Here is a 25189-nt window from a genome sequence, read left to right on the forward strand (position 1 = left end):
GTTCTTCTCTCAAATGCAGTTGTAGAAATGCTAGCTTATGACCCATGATTGCTAATGCTTATTGCCTATCCTAAACTACAGGCCCTTCCTACATGTGAAGCAGAGTATTTTGGATTATTTACTTATGGTAAAATCCTGCTGACGTTCTGTGTTTTTAAAACATTCTGGGCTGGGCGTGGTGGCTCATGCCTGTAATCCCAGCACTTGGGGAGGCCAAGGCGGGCAGATCACTTGAGGTCAGGAGTTTGAGATCAGCCTGGCCAACATAGTGAAACCCTGTCTCTAGTTAAAATACAAGAATTAGGCCAGGCGTGGTGGCTCACGCCTGTAATCCCAGCACTTTGGGAGGCAGAGGCAGGCGGGTCACAAGATCAGGAGATCGAGACCATCCTGGCTAACACGATGTAGAGACAGGGTTACTACCACACTCCTCTGTCCCCTGCACTTTGCAACAAGTAGAAACCCTGTCTCTACTAAAAATACAAAAAATTAGCTGGGCATGGTGGCAGGTGCCTGTAGTCCGGGAGGCTGAGCCAGGAGAATGGCGTGAACCTGGGAGGCGGAGCTTGCAGTGAGCCGAGATTGCACCACTGCACTCCAGCCTGGGCGACAGAGTGAGACTCCATCTCAAATAAAAATAAAAAAATACAAAAATACAAAAATTAGCCGGGTGTGGTGGCACGCACCTGTAATCCCAGCTACTCGGGAGGCTGAGGTGGGAGAATCACTTGAACCCTGGAGGCGGAGATTGCAGTGAGCCGAGATCAAGCCATTGCACTCCAGCCTGGGTGACAGAGTGAGACTCTGTCTCGGGCGGCGGGGGGAACATTCTGGTAGAAACATGTATTTGTATCTTCTACATAAATACAGTTGGTGATTGCCAATTTAAACAAATATATATATGTATATATAACTTTTAGGATTGTCCATATTGAATATATGGACAGTAGCATCAGGCAATATCTTTTGTCTTTAACTTGCAAATAAAAACTCATCTGGCCTGCAGGTACTGTTCCGGATGTGGAGCATGCAGATCCATCAGCTCCTCCCTTTTACTGCACATGAGGCATTTTACAGATTAGAATGAGCCTGCTGCAGGCCATGAACTCCTTTCACCATGGACTCTGTGTTTTATAATAGCAGTAAGAACACCCTGACTTCATAGCATGACTGGCTTCTGAAATATATTTTTGTCATCCTTACGTCATCCCTGTACAGAGATGGTTTGGATATGATTATAGCCATAATGAAGGTGGGGAACTGCAGTTGTTGCAGACAAATTAGATTTGTTCAGGGTCACATGGTTGGTCAGTGGCAGAGATAGGACTGAATCTGGGTCATCACTGTCAACTGGGTGTATCTGCCAAGCCAGGAGGAGAATTCTTGCAAGATGGGTGCAGTCACTAGAGTTCTGAGGGTATTTTGCCCTACTTTTTAAGTAAATATTTTATTTTAGGATACTTTTAAATTTACAGAAAAGTTGCAGACATAGTAGAGAGTTCCCATACACCCAATATCAAGTTTCCCCTGTGGTTAACATCTTATAGTATGTGACATTTGTCACAACTGATAAATCAATATGGATATATTATTATTAACTTAAGTTCGTACTTGCTTCAGATTTCTTTCATTTTTACTTAATGTTCTTTTTTTGTTCCAGGATTCCATCCAGCATACCATATTACCTTTAGCCATCATATCTCCTTAGGCTGTTCTCGGCTGTGACCGTTTTGAGAAGTACTGAATAGGCATTTTGTAAATGTCCCTTAATTGAAATGTGTCTGATGTCTTTCTCATGCTTAGACTGAGGTTATGGGCTTTGGAAGGCAGACCACAGAAGGTGCCATTCTCATCATGTCATATCAAGGGTACATATTATCAGCTCATCTTATCCTTGTAGATATTGACCCCGATCACCGGACTGAAATAGTGTTTGTCAGTTTCTCCACTCTAAAGTTGCTCTTTTCCCTCCTTTTCATACTGTAGTCTTTCTAAGGAAGTTACTATGCTCAGCCCACACTTGACAGGCAAGTGTCTATATTAATTAGTTGAATTCTTCTGAATGGGAGACTTGCCTACTTCTCTAATCAACCTGGCAAATCCTGCTCCACACTTCTTATGTCTGCAAGAGTTACATGGTAAGGTGTAAAATCTGGCAGGAAGAGATGGAGTCATAGAAAGGTTAGGTAAAAATTCTCATCAGTTCTTAATTCACAGAAGTAGTTAAGAAAAGGTAGATGTTGTGCCTCTATACTAGTGGAGGAGGGGACCATGTGAAAATAAAATAGCCCTCCACCAGGTGATTAATTACCCTTAGAGAGCCGGGGAAGTTTGTTGCAAAGTGCAGGGGACAGAGGAGTGTGGTAGTAAATTCCAAGTGTGAACTTTAATATGGGCAATATAATTACAGAAAGGCCAGGAATTTGGGCCTTTCAATATGGGCAATATAATTTCAGAAAGGCCAGGAATTTGGGGAAAACTACTATCGGTGAGCTTATCTATTCCCAGCATCTCTTGGACATGAAATCATCTCCCTTCCCCCTAGATATGAAAACTGCCATTTAACATGTCATTTTATTCTCAAAGAGGGTCATGCAGATATGTGTCTTTTTGAATTAGGATGGATTTTTTTTAACCTTTGAGGCAGCTTTAAAAAATGAGGAGTTGGCCAGCGTGGTGGCTCATGCCTATAATCCTAGCACTTTGGGAGGCCAAGGTGGGAGGATCTCTTGAGTCCAGCAGTTTGAGACCAGCCTGGGTAACATGGAAAACCCCATCTGTACAAAAAATACAACAATTAACCGGGCTTAGTGGCACGCACCTGTAGTCCCAGTTACAGGTGCTTCAGGATCGCTTCAGCCCAGGAGGTTGAGGCTGCACCACTGCATTCCAGCATGGGCAGCAGAGTGAGACCTTGTCTCAAAAAAATAAAATAAAAAATGAATGAGGAGTCTGGTTTACTCTATCATCTGGATGCTCGGTTTTGGACCATTCTGGTTCATACTCTGTATTTTCTTTTCTCCCTGCAGAACTCTATCCGGCACAACCTGTCACTGCATAGTCGATTCATGCGGGTCCAGAATGAGGGAACTGGCAAGAGCTCTTGGTGGATCATCAACCCTGATGGGGGGAAGAGCGGAAAAGCCCCCCGGCGGCGGGCTGTCTCCATGGACAACAGCAACAAGTATACCAAGAGCCGTGGCCGCGCAGCCAAGAAGAAGGCAGCCCTGCAGACAGCCCCCGAATCAGCTGACGACAGTCCCTCCCAGCTCTCCAAGTGGCCTGGCAGCCCCACGTCACGCAGCAGTGATGAGCTGGATGCGTGGACGGACTTCCGTTCACGCACCAATTCTAACGCCAGCACAGTCAGTGGCCGCCTGTCGCCCATCATGGCAAGCACAGAGTTGGATGAAGTCCAGGACGACGATGCGCCTCTCTCGCCCATGCTCTACAGCAGCTCAGCCAGCCTGTCACCTTCAGTAAGCAAGCCGTGCACGGTGGAACTGCCGCGGCTGACTGATATGGCGGGCACCATGAATCTGAATGATGGGCTGACTGAAAACCTCATGGACGACCTGCTAGATAACATCACGCTGCCGCCATCCCAGCCATCGCCCACTGGGGGACTCATGCAGCGGAGCTCTAGCTTCCCGTACACCACCAAGGGCTCGGGCCTGGGCTCCCCAGCCAGCTCCTTTAATAGCACGGTGTTTGGACCTTCATCTCTGAACTCCCTACGCCAGTCTCCCATGCAGACCATCCAAGAGAACAAGCCAGCTACCTTCTCTTCCATGTCACACTATGGTAACCAGACACTCCAGGACCTGCTCACTTCGGACTCACTTAGCCACAGCGATGTTATGATGACACAGTCAGACCCCTTGATGTCTCAGGCCAGCACCGCTGTGTCTGCCCAGAATTCCCGCCGGAACGTGATGCTTCGCAATGATCCGATGATGTCCTTTGCTGCCCAGCCTAACCAGGGAAGTTTGGTCAATCAGAACTTGCTCCACCACCAGCACCAAACCCAGGGCGCTCTTGGTGGCAGCCGTGCCTTGTCGAATTCTGTCAGCAACATGGGCTTGAGTGAGTCCAGCAGCCTTGGGTCAGCCAAACACCAGCAGCAGTCTCCTGTCAGCCAGTCTATGCAAACCCTCTCGGACTCTCTCTCAGGCTCCTCCTTGTACTCAACTAGTGCAAACCTGCCCGTCATGGGCCATGAGAAGTTCCCCAGCGACTTGGACCTGGACATGTTCAATGGGAGCTTGGAATGTGACATGGAGTCCATTATCCGTAGTGAACTCATGGATGCTGATGGGTTGGATTTTAACTTTGATTCCCTCATCTCCACACAGAATGTTGTTGGTTTGAACGTGGGGAACTTCACTGGTGCTAAGCAGGCCTCATCTCAGAGCTGGGTGCCAGGCTGAAGGATCACTGAGGAAGGGGAAGTGGGCAAAGCAGGTCAGTGCCCAATGCTATGGCATAAAAATAACAATATGGGGATGAGGGGGGATCTCTGGGGGAGCCTGTCTTCTCTTTACTTTGAACTTTATTATTATGAGCAGTGCACATAATATGCCTCCCAGCCAGTTCCATCTCAGGGTTTTACCTGCAAACCAAATAGGGCTGTCAGGTGCCTCCCGCCCCCCACAGTTTGCTCATAGTTCAGAAATTTACTGCTCGTGAAGAGAACACGTACGCATTCAGAGATCGCATTCTTTTTTGCATCCAGTTATCCTCACTGGCCTGTGACGCAGGTTGCCCTATTTGATGGATGGATGAGAAGAGAAGGAGAGGAATGGGAAGCTTGGGTCATACTTCAGGGTTAAGGATCCCAGCCAAAGGGCTTTCCTAGAAAGACTCTCTGGTCCATCACTGCTTTTGTCAATCTTCAGTGTTACAAGTTCTTCATCTTTTTTTCCTTGTAAAGTAATGATTGGCAGGTACTTTTAATTTACCTGCAGAATATGTATTCTAGACTCTTTCATATATGAATATTTCTAACAGCAGCAAAATCTGTTAATTATCTTAGTACTAACCATCTTTATTAGCTAGCACTCAAGAGCTAAGCCTTTAAAAAAGTAAGAGGCCAGGCACAGTGTCTCCTGCCTATAATCCTACAACTATGGGAGACTGAAGCAGGAATTGCTTGAGGCCAGGAGTCATAGACCAGCATGGGCAACATAGCAAGACTCCGTCTCTACAGAAAACTTAAAAAATTACCTGGGTATGGTGACACACACCTGTAGCCCCTGCTTCTCAGGAGAATCCCTTGAGCCCAGGAGTTTGAGGCTGCAGTGAGTCATGATCGTGCCACTGCACTCCATCCTGGGCCATAGAGCAAGAACCTATCTCTTAGAAAAAAAAAAAAGCCAAAAAATTAATTTGAAAACACAAGTGTTTGTATGAGGGAGTACTTACTCATGTGCTTCTGCTTGTTCCCCAAACTATAAATGATGTCAGCAGTTTCCAAACATAGAGTGACACAGGTTGTGAATGGTGATGGAGATTTTTTCAATTGTGGCATTTTAATGTTCTTGGAACCACAAAGATTCACAGTGTGATGTGGTAAGAAAAGCATTTGATTAAAATCAGGAATTGAGGTTCAGGCCCACTTCTACCACTTTCTTGCTACCACTATGGTTGTGTCTTAGGTCTCTGAGTCTCAATTTCCAGTTCTATAAAATGAGGATAATAGCCCCCATTACTTCACAGGGTTATTACAAGAATCAAATGCACTAAAGCATGTGAAACTGCAGTGGGCTGAAATATGTACCATGCAACTAGGTATACTGACAAATGGGCAAGCAGGTAGCCCAGAGAGGTTAAGTAGTTTTCCCAAGGTTACAGAGCTAGATTTGTTTCTTACATGGCTTGAACCCCTGTAGTAGTTCTTCCCTTATTCTCTCTAACTGGTTAAAAAAAAAGGTTGGGGGAGGGAAGTGCTCTGAACTGGGGTCAAAGTAGCAGATTTGCTTTCCCTAAAAACTGTCCTCAATAAGTAAGATGAACACTGGGATCTTCTACCAACAGGTTTGCACCCCTAGCCGCCCCGATGTCAACGGGTTCTGTTCTGTGCCCCAGCCCTTTTGCTTTGTTTTGTTTTAGTCTCAGCAAGCTACTTACAGGCTTCTTTAAGTGGTGTAAAAGGCAAGGGAATTCAAAGCCGTAAAAACTTGAGCCTTGTTTAACCCTCTGCCATGATGAAGGACTTACAGGGGTCTCCTATGGTGAGCTCACTCCAGCTCATGGGTAGTTGCAGAAAGGGGAATGTTAAAAGAGTGTTGTGATGCTAAAGCCTCTCAACTTTCTCAGGCATAAGAGACCCCTAATGGAACTCAGATATCTGATTTCAGTCATTTAGTAGCCCTTGAGATGGTGCAAAGACTGTAATGGAAGCTAAGTAGGGTGATAGTACTTCCATGCCAGCCAGTTCAGTGCCATACCAGAACTTGGGCTACTGGAGATTTGACTTTAGAAATGTAGATAATTGGCCTTTTAGAAGACTAGTTTGTCTTCCTTTAAGGAGAAGAATGTGGAAGATTTGTCTTTAGAAATGTAGATGTTTGGCTTTTAAAAGAATAAGTGGTTTGTCTTCCTTTAAAAATAGGCTTTTAAAGACACAAGTTTTAATTTGAGTGTAATTGTAAGGAGGCCACTTTCTAGTTCGTTGGAAAAAATGTGTTCAGAAGAAAATGTAGTGTCAGTTTTTGTCTAATTTTTCAAGTGTTGGTTTCCCTTTTGGTTGAACAGCAGATCTTTCTCGTATATGTGTAATTCTAAAGGATTGTACAAAAAATTAAGGGAGATTTAAATACTTAGATTTTTAAAGTTTATCTGGTGAACTCTGATTTTGATGATGATAATAAATGATTGCATTGAGGATAATGCATTTCATTGTTATATCCTAATGGAGCCTTAGGGTCATCTTCGCCTCAGAATATTTTGGGGGAGGTTGTTTTGAAAAGATACTTCTTCAGCTAAAAATGAAAAGTCACCAAATTTTCCTGAAAGTAGACTAGCTCAGTATGACCACAGAGCATTTAAAGAACCATCCAAAGGACAGTGGGGGCTGTGAGGGGATCTAGTTTCTGGTTCAGGATTTCCATTTTTGCTTGGAATCCATTGTTCCTTTCAGCAGCCAGGAGCACATGCAACCTGAAGTGTATTTTTTACTTTAAAACTTAACTGTGACTGTCACTTCATTGAAGACTCTCCTAAATTCACAGAACGGGGCTGAGGTCAGACTCTGACACCCCACTTCTCTCAAATTAAGTGTCCCAGCTTCCCAAGAGTCACTCTCTAATAACTTTCTTGGTTTAACTTCTTCTTAGTGTTTCTCCAGACTGAATTCCTGGCTTGCTCACAGAAGAAGGTCATGTGATGCTGAATCTGAGCCTTCTTGTGTTAATGGAGTGGTCTGCTCAGTTGACAGGCAGTCTTGCTGGGGAGCTGTGGCAAGATACTTCTCTGGAGGGCTGGGTGTTTCACACATGTCATTCATTTTAGACCACGTGTAGAATCCTTTGACCCTTAGGTCTAACTGGAAAAGAAAAAATAGCCGTACTTTTTTGGAGGGCTGGCTGCTGGGTTTTGAAGGGCACTGTGTTCTCTCAGGTGTTCATAAAGCTTGGTGCACGTGCTTACAGTTGGTAGCAGAGATGGTCATGAGCTGATGTAGTGCTGCAAGCTCGAGCTTCCGGTCAGCCCTCTTGAGTTCGACATGTGTCCTCTCTGAGGGAACCAGCTTCAGTCTCACCTTAATTTGATATCAAAGATGCCTGCATTCACAAGCTTTCATTCATCTTCATCTTTTGACATTTGGAGACACCATTAGGGAGCAGCCCAATATTTAGTTTAAAGCACTTTACATAAAGACTGGGAAACATCCACCAGCAAAAGCCCAGATGGAGAGGGGAGGGGTGGTTCTCTTCTTGTCTCTGCCACATCACTCAATCTCATAGAACATTAGGTTTCTCATTTGTCAAAAGAAGACAGCCTCATCAAGTTTTAAAGGTGCATAGTATGTATAATTTTAAACTTGAACCCTAACATTTTGTCTGTGAAATGGACCTGGTGAAGTCTGTGTTATGATATGGAGCTAGAAAGAAATAGTTGTGTACTAGTGTGGCATCAGCAGGCTGCAGTATTGGAAGCCATTTAGAATTTACATGTAGGCTACTTCCCAAAAGGAGTAAATCTTTGATGCCTGTTTGACTGATGTTTGAATGCTGTGATTCTAGTATGTCTTTAAAATTTATGTTGGGGATAAGACTAATTTTAACCAAATACAGGTAATATAGACTATATCGTGTTTTTTATTGATGTGGATATTTCTGTTTTAGGGAATGTAACATCTGATAAATATGAATCTGTTATTAATTACCTGGAGAATATATTCTGCTATTTGTACCTATGACTATAGTCTTTGGTTATAGTATGCTAGCCTGAAGAATTCTGCGTCTTCGGGGATCTTTATTCTTACCTTTTAAAAAAAGCCAAAAGTCTGAACTGTCGTTCAGGGAGAGAATGTTGGGATCTTTTTAGTGTCGATGAGCACAAGAGAAAATTGATATGGCCATAAAAAGGGGTTTTCTTTGTAGAGGCTGGTACACTCGCTACATACGCTATTTTTTCCTGAAAAGCAGTGACATTTAGCATGAAGGCTGCTCCTCCTGGGCCTGTTGGTTTTATAAAATTCACCTGTTTTCACCTCTGGCCAGCCTGCTAAGCATGGAGACAGAGCCTGAGTGGCTCCTCCTTCAAGCAGTTGCATTTATAAACAGCTTTGTTGAAGGTCTCTTCTGTCCAGAGAGCTCATGTAGAACATAAATAAACAGGGTGAAAATCACCAGAATTACTATTTATAACTTAGAGTGTTCATAATGCTTAGCAGCATCTTGTAAACAACATTTTCTATCAGTAGAGTCTTCCCCCAGGGGCCACCTGTGCTTCTCACAGGCTTACCTTTCTATATGGAGATGGGAGAAGGGGGCTTTCTGGGATCCGCTTTGCCGTTGCTGGAGAGATTGCCTCCTAGAGGTCCTCCTTGGCCTTGGGCCAAGTGGGAGAATGTTTGCGGACTGCTTTCTCTTCCCTGACTTGGAGACACATATTTACTGGACTTTGATCCCAAGATGGAGATTCTCCACCTTGCAAGAGACACCACCTGCTTCACCCTGATTTTGTTGATGTGTTCATTGAATTTCAAAGTATTGCTTTCCCCAATCCTCCAAATTGTTTTGAAGTTTAAAGTTTCAGAAACTAAAATGAATTTAAAATGTGTTTTTGCAAATTAGTATTTAGAGGTCCTATAAGTCAATGTTTCTCAAAATGTTTCTCGGAATACTAGATCCTCAAGACAGTCATAGATCCTCAAGATAGTGAAATGGAAAATGGATTCTGTGGTCAAATAAGTTTAAGAAATACCATGTTAAACAAAGACAAATTGCATTGTTTCCAAGAGAACTTCTCAGAGCCTTAAAGGTTAATACACATTATGAACCTTCTAGGGTGGGATATGTTATGCAGTGTTTCCTAAAGGTGTTTGATATCTTGAATCAAATCCTTTTTCTTCAAGAAACCATAGCACCAGTGTTCTAAGGAATGCCCTTAAGAAATGCTGTCCTAGAGTTTTGCTGAAAGGAGTCAGCACCCCCTTGGAGACTAGGGCTTCTTTGCCCTTCTCCTCCCTTTCTTGCTGAGTGTTTTGTATGACCTTGTCATATATCTAGTGTTTCTCAGCCATATCCATGCATGGGCTAGCTGCCCAGCAAAGTGGTAGGCCCGTGTTGGTAGAAGTGCTCAAGAAAGTCCTGAAATCATTAAGCACAGTTCATCTGTTGAGTACCTGCTGGGCACAGGGGATAGAAGTGGATGAAAAGGGTCCCTCCCTTAAAGAATGCGTGGCCTAGTGGGGAAAGTGGTGGCAGTGGCAATGACAGTTTGTCATAGAGCCAAAGACTGCCTTCCTCACAAGGTTGGAGCAGAGGTGCATGTGGTGTGGCAGCCTGATGTGCCTGGTTTTCTGGGACAACCCTGCATTCAGGGGTTCTGTTCCATTATCACATGGTCTATTCCACAAAAACACAGACCCTAAGACTTGAGGAGCTCTGTACTAACAGGTCAGAGTTCAGGCTGAATCCAGATGCTGGTTTCTTTTAAAAGCTCTGCAGAGCACTTTATGTTTGATTTCTAGAGCTGGTGAGTTCATCACGGTTGGACATGAGCCGCCCACTTCAGCACACTGTCCCTGGGGCTCAGCTCTGAGGGAGCTGTGGATTAAAAAAGCCTCCCCTGCAGCCCACTCCAAGTTAAGTGAGATCCTGTGGGATGGCAGAGGAGCTGTGGGACTTGCAGCAGAAGGCTGCCTTTTTCATGGCTGTGTGTCCTGCAGTCAAGTCCCTCATCTCTCAGTTTCAGTTTGCTTATTTATAAAATGAGGTTAAAATTAAAACTTGCCTCACACAGCTCCTAGAAGGACTACCTCTGATATGGGCTAATGTCTTCTGGCACCTTTTTAAAAATGTTATTTAATGTTTATTGTCATTTAAAACAGCTCCAGAGGTTAATAGTGGAAGCCAGAAGCAGCCACGCCAGTCTTAAACTATGGGCAGAAAGAGTGGCTGTTTTCCTCAGTCTAGATTCCACTGGGTTTTTCATTAAAAAAAAATTTTTTTCAAAAAAAAATTACCTGTTGGTGTGAGAACTTTTATTTCCAGAATCAACGTCCCTTAGAAGTTCTGCCTACCAGTTTGGGGGTACTCATTAAAGGGGCTGTTAAACGAAACTAATGCTACAGATGGTGTGAGGAGAGCTGTATGTGGTATCCAGAGTGCTCCATTAGCATCTTTAAAGGATCGCCTGAGAAGTCCCAGCTGTCTGGCTTCAGCTCTGCTTAGCATGGGTACCCATCAGTGTCCACAGGGGCTAGCAGCAAGTCCCGCTGAAGGAGACGCCCCACCCTGCTCTTTTCAGCTGCCTCAGAGCCTCAAGCCTGAGCCTCTCCTGCTGTTGGGAGGAACCTGGCAATGCCATCTTTGTCTTCCCAATGCTGGTCATCCCAAGCCACTCAGAGAGATTAAGAGCCATTGCAGTCCCTCCTAGGCTGTCTTGGAGCAGAAAGACTGGCACATGATAGCATGGTGTTGGCAGTAGTCTGGCCTTGGGTCTCACCAGAGCTGGTGGTTTATCGCTTATTAGTTACTGTGATACAATTTGAAGTTCAGAAAAGACAGTCATTGTACCCTTAACATCTCTTCCAATTCTAAGTTGAGTGAAAACCCAGAAAAAAAATAGGCTGTTCTTCTCTAGGCGCTTCTAAATAAGCAGCAGCCAGGCCAGGGACTAAAATACACTGCCCTGTAGAGCCACTGGACACTGGGATGCAGGTCTTTTGTGTCTTTCCTGCTCAGTAATAGATGTGGACCTTAGTTTGTAATTTTAGGTCGACTTTGTTTTTAATAACCTATTTTTTGCTAAAATCCATGGCATTCGTTTATTAAAGAATAGGATCACTTAGTCACGAAGTCTCAGAGGGTAATTCCAGTGTTTCTGAAGGCTAAAACTGTAATTGACAGTCTTGATTTGATTGAAGGTTTGGATGTCAGTATGTCTCCTCTCTCTCCCTCCCTCTCCCTCTCCCTGTCTCTTCCTCTCTCGTCCTCTTTCTTCTTCTTTCTCTCCGTCTCCCTTCCCTCTTCTTTTCCTGCTTTGTCTCTGATGAAAGAAGTCTGAGCCATAAGGTTGTGGGGTTTTTTTGTTTTCTTTTTTTTTTTTAATGTGCTTATGTTTGTGTGGAGTGTTTGACTTGATTCTTCAGGGGAAATCAGTGACTAAGAAGAGAAGGCCAGAGGTAGGAGTCCAAGAGTTCTGAGGTCGAAATTTTCAGTTAATTTCCACTAGGCCTTCATTTCTGTATATGCCACTATAATTAATTGGAGCTTTCATTGGTCATTTGTATGTTCAAAAAAGATCAGACAGCAATACCGCCCAACATAGTTATAAGTAATCAGAAAACGTCTTGACTAATAGACCTGTTAGAAGGTCTAATGTTTACCTGAAAATGCTGCCTGCCCATCGAGTAACACAAGCCAAAGCACTCCCTGTCCCACCCGTCAGATTCTACTCAGACTGCCCTGCTGGCTGGGGTGGGGTGCCCCGTGGGAGGCAGCCCTGGCCGGCACTTACACGGAGGTGCAGGTGCAGGCCAACCTGTAAGAAGAGGACCACCGGGGCCACACACAGAGATTCCCCTCAGTACCAGAATCTGCACACCTGGCCAGACCGCTGGCCTCAGGGTGTTCCTTTGTCTCTCTCAATCGTGGAGCCACCCTGGAGTTCCTCTCAGTTCCTCTGTGGCACTGGTGTGATGGTTGTTACATGGCCACCATCTGTGTCTCCTGTCTGTCCTGGTCATACCTTACAGGTGGTTTGGACTATTTGTAGAACTCAACTAGCTGATTCTGTGTTTTCAGTTTCAGAATCACTTGGAAAAAGTAGATTGTCTCTCAAAATCCTGTGTATCTAAAGCAGGAAAAGAGCACTTTAGAGACCCTCCCTTCAGTATTTGGTAGCTAAACCCTGAGATGGGCTGGCAATTACACCTGCACTTCCACCCACCCTCCAGGGATCTAGGGCATCCCAGCCTGCACACTCCTATCATTCATCCCTGCCCCGCCCCCCACATACACACACCCCAGTAAATGCAGTGAAGAGTCATACAGGATAGGGTCACACCCAGCGAACATAAACATTGTGATATGCAGGTCATGGTTGATGACTCTGAACATTTCCTCCTGTACTACAATTCCCTATTGTTTTTAAAAGGTGAATCACTTCGACAGCAACTTGAAACTTAGAGTAGCAAGACTCTTAATTTGGGGGCTGGTGATAAGGATATATATGGTGGGATGTACAGAAAGGATGGGAGAAGATAAACTTTTTATTAAATACTTGAGAATTAATTGGATGTTAAAATTGTGCCTTGTATTGATTTTCATCTGTAAGAAATAGGAGTTTTAGCAATTTAATGATTGGAAACCATCCTTTTCACAAAAAGTACTGCAAATCCTAGGTCATATCCCACCAGGCAGTAGGTTCTGCCTGGACTCAGACTAACTCTTGGCAAATATGAGTAGGTCATGGAAGCAGTTGCAATGAAAGGATGCTGAGTGTTTGAGTTGGCAAAGAGGAAGAGAGGGTTCTTCCAGGAGGGTGGTTCTTTCATTGATTCAGCCAACATTTATAGTGCATCCATTTAGTACTTTCAACTTACCAGGTTACTTGGGACATCAAGAAAACTGTTTCTTTCACTGGAATATGTGCTGCACGAGGGCAGATACCAGACAGTGCTCTTAAAGTAATAGGTGCTCCGTAAGTGTTTGATTTGATTTGAAGACTTTGCTCAGCTTTCAAGGAGTTCAACATGTTGGGAGCTCAAAGTCCCTGAAAAAGTTGCCATTTCAGGCACATTATGATTAGGTACTAGGTGAGTGACATAAGAATTGAGTCAAGGATAGCTTAGGGAAGGTGGGGCTGGAGGAGCCATCTGAACATGTAGGTGATTGGCTGGCTGGTAAGAAGAGCCGTCCAGGCAAAGTGTCTTTGAACCTGACCCATCGGACAAGCGGAGGGTTTGTTCCCAGAAGCAGTAGTGGGCCTTAAAGCATGGATGAGGACAGGCCTTTACCAGCTAAGGGTTTTGGATATTATAATAAAGTTAAATAACCATGAATTCAGAGAGGATCCAGACACCCTTTAAAGGCTTTTTGCCTAAAAACTGGGCCTTTAAAAAGAACGTAATCTAAAAGTTTACATACTATTTATTATACGTGGTTTGCAAATCTAAGAATCTTAAGACAATACTAAATCTCTGCAACTTTGCTATTGACAGTAAATCAATACCTATCATATTTCTGCCACATTAGTATTCATAGTCGACTCTGGATATGTGAAGAATATTGGTTAACATAATCCCTGCTTCAACATAAAGTCAGAGATAGGGCATTCTTAAACTTATTTTAGCCATTAATAATCACTAAATTTAAGCAACAGAAAAGCTGGTGCCTCCCAGCAGGTGGCCCCCAGCTTTTTGTCCCTCAGCTATGAAGTATGAGGATGGCTACCTCTCTCCCTGTGTCTCCCTTGGGTTTTATCAGCACAGCACAAAGGCTGGCTGGAAGGGCAGTCCACTGCAGGTCCAGGCCCTGAGGTGTCCTGGAGGCGAAGGCTCTGGAGGGCCTTGTCACCAGCCTTCCCAGACTGGTTCACCTGCTGCCTTGACCAAGCCCAGGAACTACTGGGAGGCAGTGCAAGGCAGCCTTTACACAAGTCAAGCTTGTGTTTTACACAAATGGAGGGGTTTTGTTAATAATGTGTGTAGTTGAGTACCTTTCTGGTAACATCCTGAGTGTCTTTGCCATGAAAAGCTTATTCTAAGCTTCCCTGTAACATCCTCACTTTCTCCACAGGTGCTTTACTTGCCTGTTAGAAATTGCCAGAGTCAATGAGGTGGGTTTCCTGGAAATTTGACTTTCCTTTAGGGAGGCTCCTCAACTGAATACAAACCTTACTGCCATCCTGTCTTAAACTTCTATACCTGTTGTTTCCCTCATAGACTGTTCAGTGCCTAAAATGGCAACTTGACAGCCTTTGCCAAAATGGATTTTAACAGAGCTGCACCTCCTAAATCTTCCTCTTTGGCAGGCATGCAAGATGTCTCTGTTTGGCGTGCGTCGCAGGCAGAGGGCTGGATTCTCATTGGCCAGGCCCCTGCCATCAGTGACCATCAGGCTGGTTCCCGTGAACCTCTCTGACTCTTTTTCATCACCCATTTCCATCTAGAAGATATTGAAAAGTGACCAAATTAAGCCAAAGTGTGATGTGCATTAGCATGTTTTCCTGAGCTGTATTAGTTTTGCCTGGAGGATGAACTCCAAGGGAACTGTGCCATTTTGATGCTCCAAAATTAGATGTGGCTGCCTAACCCAAAACCTGCAAAAGCATTGTTTTCCTGGGGTGACACCAGCTACACAAGCCTTAGTGGATGCTGGCAGATGACTGTGGCTCATGTGGATTGCATGTCCCTTAAGTCCTTCTGGGAATGAAGCAGAGATGGCGTCAGGCAGACATTTCTTTGAGTATTTGAATGGAAATATTCAAACTCTGAAACCCACCCCTGTCTTCTGGAGTCCATGTAAGACTTCCTTGTCAGATTGCATGAATATCAATTCCTTTTCTCTCCTAAGTGTTCCATATTTAGTCCCCCAGCTTGCTCTAGGGGTTGAAAGTTTGGCTAAAATTATCTTTCTTTTTAAAGAGTGAGGAAAGTGGTGTTTCACTTTATTTTTGCTTGTGGGGCAAACTTTCCTCAAATCATCTAGTTCTGTCTAGCTAGGAAAACAGTTGATAACCTTCATGGATTTGTGGATGTTAAGGTTTCAACTTATGATCTCTTTTTCCTTCCATGTCCTATTTAGTACTGGGGTCCTGTTCAGTTCTTCTCTGCCAAGAAGATAAAAACACTACTGAAAAATGTTTCACAGTGGATTAAGTTGTGGGAGGACAGCAGTAGGAACATTTATGTTTCATTCCCAGATTAAAGTTGATTGGGGTTGTTATGTTTTGTGTAGTTTTTGGAGGCATTTCTCTTTCTTAGAGTATCATGTGATTTATGGTGATAATTAGGCAGAAACTTGTCTTCCCTACAGATGCCAAGATTATAGAGGGACTTGCTCTCACCAGAGACCAGATGACAGCATCCGTAGATATTTTTAGAATGGACCTCATCATTTATTTGGTCTCCCCATTTCATTTTCTTTGTATCAACAATTGATTTCACACTTGTTTATTGGGCAGGGAGGGGAGGGAGGGCGTCTTCCCTTATTACTGAAAGTCACTGATGGGACAGAACAACATCTTTGTATTTATTGTTAATTGGCATACTGCCTAGTACTTGCAGAGTAAACTACAGTTCCATCAGCTGTAGCTTCATTTTCTTTTCAAAAGTTTTGCTTAATCTGATGTGTTTTCTTACAGCATTTTAAAATTTTATTTATTTATTTTGAGACCAGGTTATGAGACTAATTTTTGTATTTTTGGTAGGGACGGAGTTTCGCCATGTTGCCCGGGGTGGTCTCCAACTCCTGGGCTCAAGGGACCTGCCTCAGCCTCCCAAAGTGCTGGGACTACAGGCGTAAGCCGCCATGCCTGGCCCCTTAATCCGATGTGTTTTTAAACTAGAAGAGCATCAACACATACACATAAATCTCACAGTTAACTAAATAACCTTGTAACTAAAATATCATACTTTAAACTATTTAAGAATGACATGAGCTTTCTTAAAACCCATGAAACTTGTACCCAAGCTAAGTATCATTGACTTTCCCAGCTCAGTAGCTAGGTTTCATCACTTAATATGCTCCCTCTACTCTTTCTGTCCTTGATTGAATCAGATAAGCATGTACAAACATTGAGCCACAGAAGAGCCATTAAAAATCTAAGACAGATGAGCTGCTGCTTTCCTTTTGATTATTTTTATTACCCCAGTTTTCATTGTGAATGGTGATTCTGGTGTTCCTCTGAGAAGGATAATTGTATTTCTGTTCAACATTTATCTTCTATATTTTCAGTGTTTTACAATCTGTTTTCCTTCTGTCACAGAGGAAACCAAAGGCCTTTCTGTTCTCTGGAGTGGGAGTTTCTGTATTAAATTTATCCTCTGCAAGAGTTGCCTCTATACCTGGACCAAATCCTCTACCAATTCAGCCTATAAGCACCAAGGTGGTTTCCCGAGCAGGCCTCCCTGGGAGGGCATTGCCTGGGAGACCTCAGTGGAAGCTGTAGAACATAGCTTCACAGGTGACCCCAACCCCGATCTGCAGAAAGGGAAAGTGGTGCTTCGCACATCTCCTTTTTGATAATGGAGTTCTCTGAAGATTTGGGGCCTTTTGATGAAGGAATGGATATTAAGCCTGGGGACTGTGGTTGGTTGGTGCTTTAGACTGTCCCACGTGGGCCTCCTACCCCTGGCTTTGGGGTGATAGCCTGTTCTGCTCAAAATTGTGCTCTGTTAGGGGCTCATGGGTGTCCTCTGTCCTCTTTCCTTCTGTGTTGGCCCAGCCTACATTGGAGCAAGCCACACTCCCTGTCTCTGTACTTGGGGAATGAAGTGTGTCACCTTCCCATTATGCACTGGCTTCTGTGGCTGCATAATTAATACCCAAGGGAACTGGAGAGAGATCTGAATTAGGCAGTACTTTACAGCTTCTCCCTCGGCGCTTACAGTAAGTCAGGATGGGGACTTGGGGATGGGAGTCCCCTGCTGACTGATCACATAGTGATGTTGGATGGTGGTTTATTAAGTGTTATTGTGAGGGAAAAAACCAAATCCTCTTCCAGAGGACTGTGTCTGTGAAACGCTATCTAATCATTCATTCTTTGCGGGGCAAGGTAGAGTAGTTAGAATAGCACTGACTTTAGCAAGCTACGGTCTTCACAGATGCTGAGATCTAGTATTTACTTTAGCTTTTACTCCCTCTAGAATCAACAAGCCATTATTTTATAGTCCAAGATAATATTATCTAGTAGCTTTACAAAGCAAAGAATGCCCCCAAAAAACCATCAGCCAGGGAAACTAAAACCTAGGGATAGGCAGGAAGAAGAAAGGGGCTTCTTTTTAAACTTTATTGTCCCTGCCTCCAGTAAAACAACCTAAATGCTTCAATTTGGAGCTTTAACAAGGATAAGTAAATATGACCGTGGGCATGTAACATTGTAAATGCTAAGTCCTGCTGTGTTTGCAAACATTGAGAGTGAAAGGTAAGATTGCCAGCAAGTGCAGAGTCACAGAAGAGATTGAAGTTACAGTACACTCATGAGAATTCCTGATGACCCTACGGTAGTACAACCTCTAAAGGTGGGAGAAGCAGATGTATATAGTGTGATTTTGTGTGTGAGTTTATTGATGCTTTTTTCATTACTTATTTACCTTGTCTGGTGAGAAAAGCATGAGTTCATGTTGTTTCACTACCACTTTTCTATCCATTTCTTGGCCTAGAGCCGTTTCTTTACCACCATAACCGTCAACACTGTCTCCATAAACAAAGAATCTTATGTCTGGAGGTCTGTCATGTCACGTCCTTTTGCTATTAAGACATCTCTATGAATATACTCTTTTTTTTCATCCTTTAACTTTTCTGGGCCCAGTGGTCACATGACATCTAATAAGACTTGTATAAATTCAGATGCTCTAAGAGCACCTTTTTTGTGCCTTTCCATTGAAGACAAAATAATAATTGGAGGCAGAATAATAATGTTGTTGATTGTTAATGGGGTGTTTTATGGGGGATTTCTTGGCCATATATGTGTTATATAATTTTTTTCTCCAAATTTGTAATACAAAAATCAAATTCCTAAGCCAGGTGCATTGGCATGCCTGTAGTCCCAACTACTCGGGAGGCTGAGATGGGAGGATCTCTTGAGCCCAGGAGTTCAAGTCCAGCCTGGGCAACATAGCAAGACCCCATTTCTTAAATTCTTAAGATGGCCCACTTAGTAATTACTTACTCTTTTTATGGTGGGGAGTAGGGGAGTCAAGATTACCCACACCCAGCAGTGCAGACTTATTAAGGCCTTTATAGAAAGTGGCCATTTCATCTCCACTGGTGTTGGGGTATTCATGGAAAGGGGTGGTAAGCAATTCAGTTAGTCCACATAGCCAGTAGAGAAGAACCAGAAAAATATCACTCATCTACTTAGGATGACCGGCTCTCCTTGTTTTAGCATGGAAAGTCCCATGTCCTAGGAAATCCCTCAGTCCAGAAGTCTAGAACAGAATCTTACCTGCACCTTGAACGTCTAACTAAAAAGGACCCACCAAAACACCCCTAATATGGCTTTGTTTGTTTATCTCCCAAAGTGAATGATCCCATTCCCTTTGGGCTTTTCAACTTCAGAGCATTTTGTAATAAGGACAACATGAGAAATAAGGTAAGTAATCTTTGTGCTTTGTCCTTAGGCTTTCAGACCTTTGAAAGTGGTGTAGCAGAGCAGCTTTGCTGTGCCAGCCCTGGGCTCTGAGGTGGGTGAGGGAGATGGGAGGCCTTGACAGGTGGCCCTCAGGTGCCCACTATTGCTGTTGCAATGCCCTTAATGATCTCTGGTTTTCTTTTCTCCTCCTTTAGACCCTCAAACTGACACAAGACCTACAGAGAAAACCCTTTGCCAAATCTGCTCTCAGCAAGTGGACAGTGATACCGTTTACAGCTTAACACCTTTGTGAATCCCACGCCATTTTCCTAACCCAGCAGAGACTGTTAATGGCCCCTTACCCTGGGTGAAGCACTTACCCTTGGAACAGAACTCTAAAAAGTATGCAAAATCTTCCTTGTACGGGGTGGTGAGCCGCCTGCCAGTGGAGGACAGCACCCCTCAGCACCACCCACCCTCGTTCAGAGCACACCGTGAGCCCCCGTCGGCCATTCTGTGGTGTTTTAATATTGCGATGGTTTATGGGATGTTTTAAGTGTTGTTCTTGTGTTTGTTTTCCTTTGACTTTCTGAGTTTTTCACATGCATTAACTTGCGGTATTTTTCTGTTAAAATGTTAACCGTCCTTCCCCTAGCAAATTTAAAAACAGAAAGAAAATGTTGTACCAGTTACCATTCCGGGTTCAAGCATCACAAGCTTTTGAGCGCATGGAACTCCATAAACTAACAAATTACATAAACTAAAGGGGGATTTTCTTTCTTCTTTTGTTTGGTAGAAAATTATCCTTTTCTAAAAACTGAACAATGGCACAATTGTTTGCTATGCACACCCGTCCAGGACTGAACCATGCATAGGCAAAATGAGTGGAGCACAGCGTCCGGCCCAGTGTGTTTCCAGTTCTGAGTCAGGGTGATCTGTGGACGGGACCCCAGCACCAGGTCTACGGGTGCCAGATCAGTAGGGCCTGTGATCTCCTGTCAGTGTCCTCAGCTAATGTGAACAGTGTTGGTCTGCTGGTTAGAAACTAGGATATTGATATTTTCAGGAAAGAAATCAGCTCAGCTCTCCACTCATTGCCAAATGCCACTAAAGGGTTTAGTTTTAAGGAGAAAGAAAAGGAAAAAAAAAAAGTCCGTTTTGCTTTGCAGAACAAATGAACTTACAGGTGAGCATTAAGCTTGCAGTGAGAAATGTGTGAAGAGTAAAAACCCAAGTCATTGCTGAGGCAGTTCTGACTTCACTGTTTTCCTAAATACACATCCTTGATTATTTTCAGCCTTGCTGTATAATCTGATCTGCTAGAAGTGTATGAGTGAGAGGCAATAGCATACAAACTGATTTTTTAAATATAAGCTTAGGTTGTAATTGTACAAGTGACTCAATGGAAGTACAAAATAGGGCAGTTTTAACTTTTTTTTTCTGCTTCTATGGATTTCATTTTGTTGTGTTTTCAAAAAGTTATGGTGCTGTATAGGTGCTTTCTGTTTAACCTGGAAAGTGTGATTATATTCGTTACCTTCTTTGGTAGACGGAATAGTTGGGACCACCTTTGGTACATATGAAATTGGTGTAATGATGCTCTGATTAGCACAGCATATGCATACTTCTCCAAAGTGATATATGAAGACTCTTTTCTTTGCATAAAAAGCATTAGGCATATAAATGTATAAATATATTTTATCATGTACAGTACAAAAATGGAACCTTATGCATGGGCCTTAGGAATACAGGCTAGTATTTCAGCACAGACTTCCCTGCTTGAGTTCTTGCTGATGCTTGCACCGTGACAGTGGGCACCAACACAGACGTGCCACCCAACCCCCTGCACACACCACCGGCCACCAGGGGCCCCCTTGTGCGCCTTGGCTTTATAACTCCTCTGGGGGTGATATTGGTGGTGATCACAGCTCCTAGCATAATGAGAGTTCCATTTGGTATTGTCACACGTCTCCTGCCTCGCTTGGGTTGCCATGTTTGAGCGATGGCCCTGTTGATTTCACCCTGCCTTTTACTGAATCTGTAAATTGTTGTGCAATTGTGGTTATAGTAGAGCTGTAGCACATTGCCTTTTCTAAACTGCTACACGTTTATAATCTTCATTTTTAAAGTATGTATAATTTTTTTATGTATTCTATTCATATGGTCTGCTTGTCAGTGAGCCAGACTTGCTTACTATATTCCTTTATAATAATGCTAGCCACTTCCTGGATTCTTTAGTAATGTGCTGTATGCAAGAACTTTCCAGTGGCAGTGAAGGAGGATTGCCTCTCCAAGCTTCCTAAGGGATGCTGCCCTGGGTGGGGATGCATTGCAGAGGCAGTAGTAGCATGGGGGCTGCAGTGGGGAGTGAGATGGAAAAGGGTTGGGGGATAGGAGAATTCCAGAGTGCTTCCAGCATGAGGGTCCTGAGAACTGTCCTGAGTTCAGAGAAACATGCAAAGTAACTAACAAAATAGCTACTTGCCTTTGCAGTTTTACAGACCCTGGGAGCCGCTTTGGGAGTGAGAAAGTTTCAACTTTAAAACGTTGAATTCTTTTCAGACATGTGGTATCTCATTTATTCTCCTTTTCTAGCGTTTGTTGAATTTCAGGCAGAATGTCTTACTGAATGTCCTAGAACCAGATTATCATTTACTCTGAAACAGCTGAGGAAGGGACAGAGAAGGTACAAGGGCAAGGCAGCACAAAACAGATCAGGAGAATTAAGAGGGAATGCTTTGGTTTTTTGTTTTGTTTTGTTTTTTCTTTTTCAAGTAACTAAAACAGCATCTACATGTAGAGTGTTGTGGAGAGCTGAGACCAGGGTAAAGTCAAGTGCAGCAACAGTACTGAGAGACCTGCCAGCCCCTGGAGAGGGTCAGCCAAGAATCTGGTAGTGAAGCCTGTCTAGGGTCCTGGCACCCTCACCCTCAGCCACCTGCAGAGAGGCCAGGGCCCCAGAGACTAGCCCGGTTCTAAAGTGGGCAGGGGTGCTGCCAGAGCCCTCTGCCCCTTATATTGAGATCCTGCTTCCAGGACAGGCCAACCGTTGGCCACCATGTCACATTCTGAGTGAGTGTCACGGGTCCCTAACAATAATTTTCTGATCTGGAGCATATCAGCAGAATGCTTAGCCTCAAGGGGCCTGGCAGCTGTAATGTTTGATTTATGATGAGAACTATCCGAGGCCACCCTTGGCCTCTAAATAAGCTGCTCTAGGGAGCCGCCTACTTTTTGATGAGAAATTAGAAGAGTACCTAATGTTGAAAACATGACATGCGCTCTTGGGATCTGCTGTTCTCTCCAGGGCTCCAGAACCTGATACCTGTTACCAAAGCTAGGAAAGAGCTTTATCACAAGCCTTCACTGTCCTGGCATGAGAACTGGCTGCCAGGCTCAGTGTACCCAATTAACTGTGAATGAATCTGAGCTTGGTTTCCTTTATTGCATCCTCTGCAATATGATTGCTGAAACACATTTTAAAAATTCAGAAGTTTGTCTCTCCTGTTAGTGGGAGGATCATTCACACGTGTAGTACAAGGCGGACTTTGTGTTTGTTTTTGGTGTTGATTTTTAGCATTGTGTGTGTGGCTTCCCCACCCTGAGGAGAGGACACCATGGCTTACTACTCAGGACAAGTATGCCCCGCTCAGGGTGTGATTTCAGGTGGCTTCCAAACTTGTACGCAGTTTAAAGATGGTGGGGACAGACTTCGCCTCTACCTGGTGGACCCCACTTAAAGAGTAAGGAGGATTTGAATCTCTTGGAAAAGGCTGTGAAGAATAAAGCAGTCAAAAAGAAGTCCTCCATGTTGGTGCCAAGGGCTTGCGAGGGGAAATAAAAATGTTATCCAGCCTGACCAACGTGGAGAAACTCCATCTCTATTAAAAATACAAAATTAGCCTGGCATGGTGGCGCATGCCTGTAATCCCAGCTACTCTGGAGGCTGAGGCAGGAGAATCGCTTGAACCCAGGAGGCGGAGGTTGCAGTGAGCCGAGATCACGCCAGTGCACTCCAGCCTGGGGAACAAGAGTGAAACCCCATGTCAAAAAAAAAAAAAAGTTACTCATCCTCTCTCAAAGCAAAAAGGAAACCCTAATAGCTCCGAACTCTGGTTTTATTTTTCTTGCTGTATTTGGGTGAACATTGTATGATTAGGCATAATGTTAAAAAAAAATTTTTTTTTTGGTAGAAATGCAATCACCAGTAAAGAGGTACGAAAAAGCCAGCCTCTCTCGGAGACCGGGGAGGCAGAGTACTACTAGAGGAAGTGAAGTTCTGATGGAATCATGCCTGTCAAATGAGGTCTTGAAGCAGATGCCCAAATAAAAGAGTATATTATATTTTATCTAAATCTTAAGTGGGTAACATTTTATGCAGTTTAAATGAATGGAATATTTTCCTCTTGTTTAGTTGTATCTGTTTATATTTTTCTTTGATGAATGATTGATCATGAGGCCTCTTGCCACACTCCAGAAATACGTGTGCAGCTGCTTTTAAGAACTATGTGTCTGGTCACTTATTTCTCTAAAATTATCTCATTGCCTGGCAATCAGTCTTCTCCTGTATACTTGTCCTAGCACATTATGTACATGGGAAATGTAAACAAATGTGAAGGAGGACCAGAAAAATTAGTTAATATTTAAAAAAATGTATTGTGCATTTTGGCTTCACATGTTTAACTTTTTTTAAGAAAAAAGTTGCATGAATGGAAAAAAAATCTGTATACAGTATCTGTAAAAACTGTCTTATCTGTTTCAATTCCTTGCTCATATCCCATATAATCTAGAACTAAATATGGTGTGTGGCCATATTTAAACACCTGAGAGTCAAGCAGTTCAGACTTTGATTTGAAGCACCTCATCCTTCTTTCAGTGCGAACACTATCATATGGCATTCTTCCTGCAGATTTTGTCTAACCATATGTTGCCATGAATTAACTCTGCCGCCTTTCTTAAGGATCAAAACCAGTTTGATTTGGGAATCTTCCCCTTTCCAAATGAAATAGAGATGCAGTACTTAACTTTCCTTGGTGTTTGTAGATATTGCCTTGTGTATTCCACTTAAAACCGTAATCTAGTTTGTAAAAGAGATGGTGACGCATGTAAATAAAGCATCAGTGACACTCTATCTTACTCCAAGAAGTCTCTTTGTTCTCCCTCCCCCTTTCTTGAACCCTAGGAATAAAATGGCAGTTTATCTCAAGGTCTCCCTGTGGAACTCCCCCACAGGCTGGGAGAGCCACAGAGCTGAGAGACTCTATTGCAAAATCTTTAAATGAACCTAGTAAACTTTTTCTCTGGCCCACTTCTGACCTCCACAGACAACAGACAACTTAATAAAGGCAGATTTATGGCGTAGTTCATGGTGGCTGATGGCCACTTTTGGTGTGTTCTGAGTCATGTTGCCCAGGGAGCTTTGAATAAGTAGGGAGTTGGGACTTAGAGACGGCCCTCACTGAGTGTCTGAGGTCTTAACTTGTCAGTTGCTTGACCTGGATGAGGTCTTCCTCACGTGAGTCCAACACATGAACGTTGGTTGGCAACAGTGCCCTCCTGCCCGACCCGCATACTGAAAGTCAGACACGACACTTCAGGCTTCTGGTGGCAACAGCGTAAACATTTCCTCTGTGTGTACCTTTAGGGCCTCCTCAGTTAAGTGAGAGGGAACCACCTATTGTAAAACTATTCTTAGTAGTCTGGATTGTGTTTTCTCATTTTAATAGCCATATGAAATTATTCAGATGATATAGAATAAGCAGGATCTATTTTAAGGTCCCACATGATAGGTTCTTACTTCAGATCAAGGAGGTGAAAGGTTTTAAAGTTGGGAATTTGGGATAAATTCTGTATTGGTGGTGGATAAGTTTTTCTTCACCATTGTTTTAATTACTTACAAAGGTAAAACTTCACCGTCTCCTAATGCCAAAGCCTACTGGGGATGCCAAAGCCTACTTGAGATTACTTCCCAATTTTTATTCTGTCTTCCAGAGGATTCAAGATGGAGCTCTAATACCAGTTACGACAAGATTCTTAGTAGAGAGTTCTCCACAACCAGGTAAAAATGCAACCAAAAACTAGTAAGTTAATTTAATGATCCACAGTTACGAAGCCAGTCTCCAGTGTGGCAGTGGGCCAGCCTTTGTGATGGGCACCAGGAGAACGAGGATCTGTGCCTGCCCCGTAAGAGCGTGTAGTCCAGGAGTGATCTGTCTAC

The 25189-nt window shown here is 43.6% G+C and overlaps 1 protein-coding gene across 1 annotated transcript in view; it reads left to right on the forward strand.

Moving 5' to 3' along the window:
* The window catches only part of FOXO3 (forkhead box O3), a 124445-nt gene extending 100342 nt beyond the window's left edge, over window positions 1-24103 (forward strand). The window contains exons 2-3 of the mRNA XM_003255539.4: window positions 3030-4464; window positions 19188-24103. Of these exons, the coding sequence (XP_003255587.1) occupies window positions 3030-4430 (1401 nt within the window). The 3' untranslated portion in view covers window positions 4431-4464; window positions 19188-24103. The remainder of the gene's footprint in view (window positions 1-3029; window positions 4465-19187) is intronic.
* The last annotated feature ends 1086 nt before the right edge of the window (window positions 24104-25189 follow it).

The sequence above is a fragment of the Nomascus leucogenys genome, chromosome 3, assembly GCF_006542625.1.
Source record: "Nomascus leucogenys isolate Asia chromosome 3, Asia_NLE_v1, whole genome shotgun sequence".
NCBI lineage: Eukaryota > Metazoa > Chordata > Mammalia > Primates > Hylobatidae > Nomascus > Nomascus leucogenys.